Below are 11,313 nucleotides of genomic sequence, written 5' to 3'. Positions count from 1 at the left end.
AGAGGAGAGGAGCTCTGAGTTTTGAAACATGAAGAAATGTTAAGGAAAGGCTTTGTGTCTTGTTCAGCACAGTGCACCGCATATGGTGAGGCACTCCGATATTCGTTGCACCAAAAGGGTGACAGGAAGCCAATTACTTGAGCCATCAGCTGCTTCTCAGGATCTGCACTAACAGGAGGCTGGAGTTGGGAGCTGAACCTGCGTATTGAACTGGCGCACTCCAATTGCATGAGCATCTTAACCAGTGTCTTAACTGCTAGGCTATATCTATAATATATCCAACGTCTGTCTGCATCTATATGTATATGTATGTATTTAACACATGCGTATATTTTAGAGGTAGTGACACAAACATGGAGACAGTCTCTTTATTTTTAACCTGTCTTGAACTGTGAACGTCTGATGAAAAAGAATGTTTGCCTGAGACCAGATTTCTAATTGCAAAATTTCAGAAACAGCAGATGGTTTCTTGCGGGGAAAGATGGTTTCTTTCCTGAAAGAAAGGGACGTTAAATGAGGAGAAATAAGCAATCACCAAGCCCGTCGAGTTCACCAAGGTGGAGTCAATATGGATTGTGAGACGCTTTATAGACAGGAAAAACTAGGAAGCCTGGGCTTAACTGCTTAAGATGTGTCATTCATTCCTTAATTTTAACAGAGTGCCTATTAATTTGCCTGTCAACTGAGCCTAGGAATTCAAAAGTGGGCAAGTCTTAACGTTGTCCTTGCTGTTAACAAACCTACAACCTAATGAGAGATGAATATTTAGGAAAATCACGTTCATGGAGGCGGTAAGCTCTGATAAAAACTTAGTGGGGTTGGGTGGGAGGGATCGAAGGACGGGGTGAAGCATTGGGTGGGCAAGAAAACCTATCCAGTTTACACGAGACTCTAAAGAGGTGTGAGAAACCTGACAGTCTGGGGGAACAGAGACAAGTTCAACAGCTGTGATGTGGGAATCCCACAGAGAAAGAGATGGAAGGGCACCTTGGTAGACCTGGCCCACAATGAAGCCTGTGAGAGTCATCAGCCATTGCAACGTCGCCCGGGCTGGGCCGAGAACATTCTGCACTTCATTACACCTGAGCAGCTCTTGCTTCACGTTACTGGTACCACCTGCAGAACGGCGCCGGCCCGCACCACGCCGGACTCGGCCCCGGACGGCTCACGGAGCTCCACTCGCATCCGACCGCGCCCGGGGCGGCGGCCCCAGAAGCCCCGCCCACGTCCACGCCGGTTCCGCGGGGCCCAGTCCCTAGGGCCGCCCCCGGCCTCGGCGGTCACGTGACGCGAAGTGTGACGTAGGAGGAAGGAGACGCCATTAGAGGGAGGAGGAGGAGGCCGAGTGCTCTTCGCCTTTCCTCCGGTTCCTGACGTGGTGGCTTGGGCCCTTCATTCTCGGACTTTGCCTGGGTTCTCCCAGGCCTTGCTGTGAGGAGAGAGCGGAGGCTGTGCCGGGGTTGGCGGCCCTGGGCGGAGGCGACTGCGCGGGCTGCGGCTGGGAAGGCGCTGTCGCGACTTGGGGGAGCTCTGCGCGGCTCTCGGGCTTGGGCGGCGGGCAGGCGGCGGGATGGCTGCGGCCGGCGGCGGGGCGGCGGCGGGCCGAGCCTACTCGTTCAAGGTGGTGCTGCTTGGGGAAGGCTGCGTGGGGAAGACGTCGCTGGTGCTGCGCTACTGCGAGAACAAGTTCAACGACAAGCACATCACCACTCTGCAGGTGCGGCCCCGGGGACGGGGGGTGGCGCCCGGGGCCCCCACCCTCTGCGGCTGAGGAATTGGCCGCCAGGCTCCCTGGGTCGGGGTCGGTGGAAATCAGGGGTGTCAAACCCGCCTTCGGAATTCGCCCCGGACTGCTGGAGAGAGGAGGGAGTGGAAGGGCCCTGAAAAGTCCCCAGCGTCCCCGGTGGTGGCTGCGCGCGTCGCGGAGTTCCCGTCCTGGGCCAGTTTCCCCTCTCTAATGTGCTTCCGCCTGGGCCCTAGGTGTTCTCACCCTGCTGCCTCGGAGCCCGGGCCCTTTTCTTTCGGAATTGGGAATTTAACTGCCGGTTTCATTTTGCGGACTAGGCGATGATTTGTAACTTCAGCCCTTACTGATGACTAAGTGTTTATGCAAGTTCCATTTTGTCCTATCTTCGAGTCACAGAAATGGCAAAGCAGCCCTGTGTGGAGGGTTTTTGAAATAACCGCTTGCCGGTGTGGGTTACGCAGTTTCATTGCAGCCTGCTTGAGTCTTGGCTTGTGGGTCACTCATTTTCTGCGAGGTCGGTCGGCCCACGTTGAGACGTCACGTGAATACTGGCCCGCAATTGGTCCCCAAAATACCAGTTTAGCAGCTGGTACCATGCATTTCCTCCACCTGTAATCCGGGACAGTTACTTTGGGGAAGCGTAAAAATGTAATCATTGATTGAGAGTGAAGCCAGCCTTTGAGGGACCTGTCTCCTGAAGAAATCAATTTGCATGTGTCAAAAGAAATCCTAGTGATCTGACTTGATCAGTTTGGTCAGAGGCAGTGAGGTCTAGTGGACTCTGGAGCCTCACTGTCTCCTTTCATAGCCCACCTCCGTTTAACTGTGTGCTCTTGGGTAAATTACTTAATCTGCCTGAGCTTAGGTTTTTTCTGTTAAAGTGACTATTATGGTGTCTGGCTATTAGGACCTGAGCCACTGCACGGTCTGTCTTATTACTGCCCCAACTTGCACAATAGATGTAACTTAGTAATTGTAGTAGTGTGCAATAACATGGATGCTATTTAATGGAACGCACAGGCTCCCCGTGGTTGTCATTTGATGTTTGATGCTATTATTAAACTACTGAGTCTAGAATCTATAAAGATGCACTGCTTCTGATTCCATGTTCTATTTTTACTTCTCTGCTTTTACTCCTATGTAAGCCATAATATCCAAAGAAATGAATACTAGGAGATTGCATTTTTTTTTACCTTAAATTCTTCTTCAAGAGCACTTAACAAATTTTTAATAGTAAATTGTTGAGTATTGCTAGTGAGAGCTTTGTGCTTTAGAGGAAGGAAATTTCATGGGGTAAATATGAATGATCATTTGAAAGTTTAGAAATTCACTTAGGTAAAGTGGTAACAGTAACATCTAGTGAGTTTTTAGTGTGCTTATGTATTTTCTGTTTTTTTTTCTTTTAACAGATTATGACATGGATAGGGTTGCATTTGTTTTGTTTTTTAAGAGGCGGGAGAGAGAGCTCCCATAGACTGGTTCACTGCCCAAATGCTGCTTAGGGCTGAAGCCAGGAACTCAGTCCAGGTCTCCCACATGAGACAGGAACCAGATTACTTGCGGCATCACTGGCACCTCCCGAGTCCTCATCAGTAGGAAATTGGAATCAGGAGTCAGAGGTGGGCGGAGAACCCAAATGCTCTGACGTGGGATGTGGGCATCTTGACTGCTAAGGCTAAACTCCCACCCTGATGTGCATCATGTTATTAGCCTGGTTTTACAGGTGAGGAAACAGGCTTTGTTGAGTAATTTGCTGGCAGTCATATTGTTGTCACAAGTATGGTCAAGTAGAACCCAAGCTTAAATTTGAACCTAGGTCTGACTTGAGATTTTGAGAAGGCACAAACCACCCCAGTCAGCACTTTGTTTTGTACTAAGGTCTAAAAGAAAACTGTTGTAGTTGAGATCTTAATTTTTTTTATCTTCAAACTTTTTTTTTTAAACTTATTTGTTTGAAGGGCAGAGTTACAGAGAAGCAGAATTAGAGAGAGGGAGAGAGAGAGAGGTCTTCCATCTGCTGGTTCTTTAGCCAAATGGTTGCAACAGCCAGAGCTGGGCTGATCCGAAGCCAGGATCTCCTTCCAGGTATCCCACGTGGGTGCAGGGCCCCAAAGACCTGGGCCATCTGCTGCTGCTTTCCCAGGCCATAGCAGAGAGCTGGATTGGAAGTGGAGTAGCCAGGACTTGAACTGGCGCCCATATGGGATACCAGCACTGCAGGCGGCTGCTTTACCTGCAGTGCTGACTCCTCAAATTATTTTTTTTTAAACTGTAGTGGTATGCAGTCCCTATCAGTTTGTTTGAAAAAGATTTAAAACAAAGTTTTCCAAAACATTGCATTTGCAGCAAAACTGATGCACACAGGCATTTCTTTTTTTGTTTTAAATTTCAGTTCCTACATTTAACAGAAAACATGTAGTATTTGTTTTTCTGTATCTGGCTTTTTTCATTTAACATGAGATCTTGATTTTTTTTTTCTTCTTAAAGATTTATTTATTTATTTGAAAGGCAGAGTTAGAGACATTGATCTTCCATGTGCTGATTCACTCCCAGATGACGGCAGTAGGCAAGGCTGGGCCAGGCAGAAGCCAGGAGCTTCTTCCAGGTCTCCCACGTGGGTACAGGGGCCCAAGCATCCGGGCCATCCTCCACTGCCCTCTCAGGCCATAGCAGAGAGCTTGATTGGGAGAGGAACAGCCAGAACACAAATCGGCACCCACAAAGGATGCCAGCGCCACAGGCGGTTGCCACTGTGCCAGCCCCAAGAAAATATTCTGTAAGCTGTGGGCAGTTGTTGTATTGATTAATACTGGATTTGTTGTCAAGTGAAAAACACCCTGACTCTTAATTGCTTCAAAAAAGTTGTTTCATCCTTCAAATTCTTTTATTTGGTTTTGTAGTAAAAGTTTATTTTTCCTTTTTGTCCCTAATATATTTGATCCATTAAAGTTGGGTTTAATTTGTTCAGGTGGTTAAAGCCTGTTACTGTCCTTGTAAATACTGATTGTGTAATTCATGGAATATTGGGCAAGAAGCACCAGGAACTAGATTGGGTCCTGGGTGTGCAAAGAAGAGTAAGGGAGTAGAAGCTATGGTTTGGGTTACCTACTTTTTAACTTTGTCACCTGAAGATTTGATAAGAATGCTTCCATGTTCTCATCAGGACATTAATAGAGACTTTGAAAGAAGAGAGAATGCCAAGTACAAAGCTATGTAGTGGGTCTTTACATAATTCATGTAGTGCATGGCCAGAGGTAAGTTTTTCTTCAGCAGTGCAAACTCTTAGGATGGGGCTTTTTCAGACTGTGCATGGGCCACAGGCCTTCTTCTCTTTCTTCTTGAGTGAGAAACACAGGTATTAAGGAGTGGTAGGCATATTAATGATAAATGAAATGGAAAATAACTTAGGACTAACTACTGTGGGTTATTGCCTAGAGTGGACCCAAATCCTTTTATGAAATTTGGAGTTATCCAAAAACTACAGTTCTGACTTTTTGCCCTGGCCACATCAGTCTTGCCCACAGGATTATCATGAGGTGCTTTGTCAAATGTGTGCAGAAGACAGGACACACAGTGTTTTTGTAGTACCCAGATCTGTGAGAGGGCTATATGATGTGGTAGAAATAGAAAGGACTTTGAAGTTAAACTTGGGTTTGAATTCTGAGTCCTACTCAGATCTTGGTAGGTTATTCTAATGTCTGTAAGCTGTCTCCTTTTCTATAAAAATGCAAGTACCTGATTCAGATCTTTTAAGTGACTAAATAGTCATCACATGTAAAGCTACTAGCACAGTGTCTGGCACATGTTTGTTGAATAAACATTTGCTGTGGATTGAAGACATGATTATGTTTCTTTTTTCATTATAGTCAATAAAGGTAATAAGAGTAATTTCATATGAATGGTTTTGAGAACCCATGCTATCTCTGAGGGATCACATTTTAAAATTTTATATATATATATATATATATATTTAAATTAACAGCATTATCCATCCTGAAGTTTTGACTGAGACATTTTATTCTTTTGAAAATTGTGAAGTTTACCATGCTTTGATATTTTCATATTGGCTTTTTTCCACAGAGCTGCTTCTAAGCTACTGATAGTTACAAAGTAACCTTATAGGTATGCTTTTTGGCCTAGAAAACTTGAATGTTTTGTAGGGTCTCCAAGTTCCTTTGATTTCCCCACTGATTTAAGGTATTGATAAGCCTGACAGAGAAAACAAAGACAATTAGAAGGAGAGAGTAATTGCTGCTTCTCTGAAATTTATTAAGGTGGTCTTGTTGACTCTCAGCAACTAAATTCAAGAAATGTTTATTTTATATCTATTATGTATCAAACATTGTACTAACTGGGAAATGTAAAGATGATTAAGGAACTTTTTTTTTTTAAATTTTATTTGAAAGACACAGTGAAGAGAGAGAGAGATCTTCCATCTTCTGGTTCATTCCCCAAATGGCCATAAGCCAGGGCTGGTCCAGACTGAAACTAGGAGCCCAGAATTCTATCCAGGTCTCTCACATGGGTGGCAGGGATCCAAGTATTTGAGGCATCACCTGTTGCTCTCCCAGGTGCATTAGCAGGAAGTTGGATTGGCAGGGAAGCAGCCGGGACTCACACTAGCACCCCTATGTGGGATGCCGGCATTGTAGGCCATGGCCTATTCCATCAGTTAGTACTGTTAACAGATTGTGCTATTTTTGCTGTAATCATCTTTGGTCTTTAGGTGTGTCCTTTTTGTATCTGTGCTAGTGAGTGATCATTTCCATTTCTCTTACTGTGCTGCTTTGTTCATGCTACATGCGATTTCACTTTAGTCTTCTGAGGCAGTTAACTTTATTTTTTTTTAATTTTATCTTTTTATTTAAGAGGTAGAGTTACAGACAGAGGAGACAGAGAGAAAGGTCTTCCTTCTGTTGGTTCACTCCCCAGATGGCCGCAGTGGCTAGAGCTGCTCCGATCCAAAGCCAGGAGCTTCTTCCCGGTCTCCCACACGGGTGCAGGGGCCTAAGGGCTTGGTCCATTTTCTATTGCTTTCCCAGGCCATAGCAGAGAGCTGGATTGGAAGAGGAGCAGCTGGGACTAGAATTGGCACCCATATGGGATGCTGGCACCGCAGGCGGAGGATTAACCTACTGTGCCACGGCACTGGCCCTGGCAGTTAACTTTAAAAAGAAAAAAGGTTGATTTAGCTCACAGTTTTGGGGGGGTTCAAGTCCAAGATCAGGTGACTCCATTGGTCTGGTAGCTGATGAGGGTAGCAGATGGCAGTGGTGGAACAAAGGAAGAAAGTATCACTTGGCAAGCCAGGAAGCAGAAAGAATGGCTGGGCCCAACTGAGGCTGTTAAAACCAACTGTCTCACAGGAACTATCTTCCTAGGGCATGTTCTCCATGGACCCAAGGACCTCCCAGTTGATCCACCGCTCCAACACAGTGATTAGATTAAGTTTCCACCCTCATATGGTCTTTAAACATCTGCATGAGTTAAGGCATTAAATAATATTCAAATTATAGCCTTTTCTTTATTAAAAGTAACATTGTTTATAACCAGAATCAACAGTAACTTTACCTTTTTAGGGTTCTAACAGTGGAATTCTACCTATTTGCATTCTGAGTCTAGGGTAGGTGCCTGGCATTTGATTAGTAAAATAGTACTATAAGGTTGGCTGGGCAGGCAGTATCCTGACATTTTGGCAAATGAGAACTAAGACTTGAATTATATTTCTGAGATTCCACAAATAAAAATGGCATACTGTTTTAAGCCAAGTCTACTACAATTTTTTAATGCACTTAAAACTCGTGAGCAAGACTTGGCATTCAGGTTCTAGCAGTTCTACATTTTGTGTCAAGTTTCTGATCTAGGAACCTTAGATTAATATTTCGAGTAGCTGAAATATCTTCTAAGTAACTGTGGAAGCCATATCACTATTGATTTAGCTAATTCATTATAGTATGTTTATATAACAGTTGATGTCTTTTAAAGTCTCCTCAACTTCAATATTTTACTAGATAGATACATGTGAGCCATAGAGACTAGTAGGGTTTTTTCTGTTTTGTTTTGTTTTGTTTCTAATTTTACAGAGATGGGGATTGGGGAGGGAGAGTGAACATGCCTGCTCCCCCACTTACTAGTTCACTGTCTAGATCCCTAGAACTCAATCCAGATCTACATGAGAGGCAGGAACCAAACTACTTGAGCCATTAATGCTGTCTCCCAAGGTATGGGTTAATATGAAGCTGGAGTCAGAGAGCTAACCTAGGCACACCCCTATGTGAGATACAAGCATCTTAACTGATGTTTCACTATTGGCTCAAATGCCCACACTCTCCCTTTCTTTTAAAATTTTTTCTGAATTGTGGCTACAAATTCCTGAGATACAAGTATTTTATAGCTGACTGACATTTTTTCCCCTTGTGCTTTAACCTGTTCATTAAAAGTGACCTTTTGGCTTCCTTTTTGAAAATTTACTTGAGGGGGCCAGTGCCATGGCTCACTTGGTTAATCCTCCGCTTGCGGCGCTGTTATCTCATATGGGCGCCGGTTCTAGTCCTGGCAGCCCCTCTTCCAATCCAGCTCTCTGCTATGGCCTGGGAAAGCAGTGGAAGGTGGTCCAAGTGCTTGGGCCCCTGCACCCGCATGGGATACCTTCTGGAAGGAGCTCCTGGCTCCTGGCTTCGGATCGGCTTAGTTCCGGCCGTTGCGGCCATCTAGGGAGTGAACCAATGGAAGGAAGATCTTTCTCTCTGTCTCTCCCTCTCACTGTCTGTGAATCTACCTCTCAAATAAATATTACCCCAGAAATATTTTGGGAGGTAAATTCATGTGCAGGAACACTTACTGTGTAAATTTAAGTGCGCAAGATTAGGATATGTATATGTGTTCTAGAATAGCATCTTTGTGTATTGGCAAAAAGCATTATGGAGTCAGACAGACTTCCACCCACTGTAGCATCCAGCTGAGTTGCCTGACCTTGGGTGAGTCACTGTGTTTCTTTAAATCTCAGGATCACAGCTGTAAAATAGGGCTAATTATCTGCTTCACAGGCTTTGTTAAAAGCATTAAATGAGAAAGCTTAGGCACAGATCTTGGCACACACTGCATGTACTTTTTTCCCTTCCTATGGTCCAACAACATTTTGAGTTGCTATTATTTTAATGTCACTTGGCTCTTTTCCTTACTATACTTGGGGTTCTTCACTGAGATGTTGCCAGGTATTTATAAATACCTTGAAACAATGTGGAAAGTGTTTTTGGTATGTGCTTATGAGCATTTTTCTTGGGAGTAGGAAGGTTCATGGCTTTCTTCAGAGTCTTAAAAATGTCTATGATTATTTCTCCCCATTTTCACTACCATGTCACAGAATTAAGAATTGCTTTACCAGATTGTATATTACTAACTAAATGGTATTTCAGTAGTATGGTCAAATTAAGTGCTTCATAGACGTGGTTAAAAAGGAAAAGACAAATGTCAGCCTTTTACTCATTTGTTAATATCTTCATGTTATATTAAATCTTTTAATTTGATTTCCAAATATATTTGTATTTTTCAAAAGTATTTTCTCCTTAAGAAAATAACTATAGAATATTACAAACTTTGGATGTATATAAAATTAGATGACCTATATTACAAAAAGAATCTTTTTCATAGATTGATGATTAAGTTTTTCATTATGAAGGAAGAAAAATTTTGTAGGGATCCTATGCTAATATGCTCTGCCAGTGTATCATGTTGAGGTTAAAATAATTTGGCTTATAAGGAAACTTAGAGTGTATCATAAATAAGTTGGGTAATACTTTCATTGTCTTTCTTGGGGATATTGTAGATGTGATTATCTACAATAATATATTTGAGTGTATGTTATAAGCAGAGCAGCTTGACTGTCCCCACCCCCTTCACTAGAGAAGTGTTAGCTCAGATTTCAGTCTGACCAGTCCCATAGTATAATGGTTATGAGTCATGTCTGGAGCCAGATGACCTGGATTTTAAATTCCCTTCTTTCACTTACTCTGTGACCTTGAATCTCAGTTTGCACATCTATAATATTTGAATAATCATTATATCTCATTCACTAAGTGTTATCATGAATTAAATTACTTAATATTTGGAAAGCTTTTAGAACAGTGCCCATGGGCCACCTTTGTGGCATCATGGGTAAAGCTGGTGCCTGCGATGCTGGCATCCCATATGGGCACTGGTTCTTGTCCCAGCTGCTCTGCTTCCAATCCAGCTCCCTGCTAATGTGCCTTGGAAAGCAGCAGAAAATGGCTGAGTGTTTGAGCCCCTGTGCTCACATAGGAGAACTGGAAGGAGGCCCTGGCTCCTGGCTTTGGTTTGGCCCAGCCCTAACCATTGCAGTCATTTTGGGAGTGAACCAGTGGATAGATGATCAGTCTCTCCCTCCTCCCGCCCCCTCACCTCCCTCACTGTCTCTCAGTAACTCTGCTTTTTAAATAAATAAAACTTCAAAAAATTTAAAAACTGCCTATTTTCTTGTAAACAACATGAGAGAATTAAATAAAAGTATGTATTCTAGGTAACAAATTACTTATATCACTGAAAATGTGACTTATAGTACTAGACAGTATATGCTATATGTTACATGATTGGATTCCCTAAAATTTTTCAAGATAGAGAAATTCAGTATGGATTGTACGTATACTATAAGAAAACTTAAAAATTCAAGGAAGAAGAGTATAGATCATAAAGTAAATTTATATAGGTAGAATCCAAATAGAGAGTAAACCATAGACCCAGATTTGAGGAGAATTTTATGTGCAAACAGAATTGGAGGAAATGTAAAGTCCGTGTAAGTTGGAGAGTAAGAGAAATACTAGACTCTGTCTTAAGGAAGATAGACCTATACAAATTGTTACAGAGATCTTTGGATATAAAGACAATGGAAACTTTGTAGATGAAGGCTCTAACTTTTATAAAAGAGAAGTTTATAAATGATTTTTAAAGTGGTTAACACAATATTTGGTGCAAGTAAGCATTGAATAAATATTAGCTAGTGTTGGCAGTAGTGATAGAGATGACTTGTAGTGTTTCATTGTACAAGGGTATTTCAAAAATTTCATCAAAAAGGGAATTAAAAGATGTTTATTTTAGTGGAAAAATTATCGGAACTCATGCACTGTTTTTTCATAATATATATTTTCAACTTTTTGCATAGCTTCCAAAATATTTTGCACTATTAAATTTATAATTCCTTTTTCCACAAACTTTTTCAAGTACTTTTGTATGAATAGACTATATTTACATATTTTTTAAAGATTTATTTATTTATTTGGAAGTCAGAGTTACACAGAGAGAAGAGAGGCAGAGAGAGAGAGAGAGAGAGGGAGAGGGAGAGTGAGAGAGAGAGAGAGTCTTCCATCTGATGGTTCACTCCCCAGTTGGCCGCAACGGCCGGAGCTGAGCCGATCTGAAGTCAGGAGCTTCCTCCAGGTCTCCCACGTGGGTGCAGGGGCCCAAGGCCTTGGGCCATCTGCTGCTGCTTTCCAAGGCCACAGCAGAGAGCTGGATGGGAAGTGGAGCAGCCAGGTCTCAAACCAGTGCCTGTA

The 11,313-nt window shown here is 42.9% G+C and overlaps 1 protein-coding gene across 1 annotated transcript in view; it reads left to right on the top strand.

Moving 5' to 3' along the window:
* The first annotated feature begins 1,295 nt into the window (after positions 1-1,295).
* Positions 1,296-11,313, top strand: part of RAB21 (RAB21, member RAS oncogene family) — a 32,980-nt gene continuing 22,962 nt past the window's right edge. The window contains exon 1 of the mRNA XM_062203218.1: positions 1,296-1,717. Coding sequence (XP_062059202.1) covers positions 1,571-1,717 — 147 coding nt within the window. The 5' untranslated portion in view covers positions 1,296-1,570. The remainder of the gene's footprint in view (positions 1,718-11,313) is intronic.

The sequence above is a fragment of the Lepus europaeus genome, chromosome 10 (assembly GCF_033115175.1).
Source record: "Lepus europaeus isolate LE1 chromosome 10, mLepTim1.pri, whole genome shotgun sequence".
NCBI lineage: Eukaryota > Metazoa > Chordata > Mammalia > Lagomorpha > Leporidae > Lepus > Lepus europaeus.
This window is presented reverse-complemented; position numbering and strand designations above follow the sequence as displayed.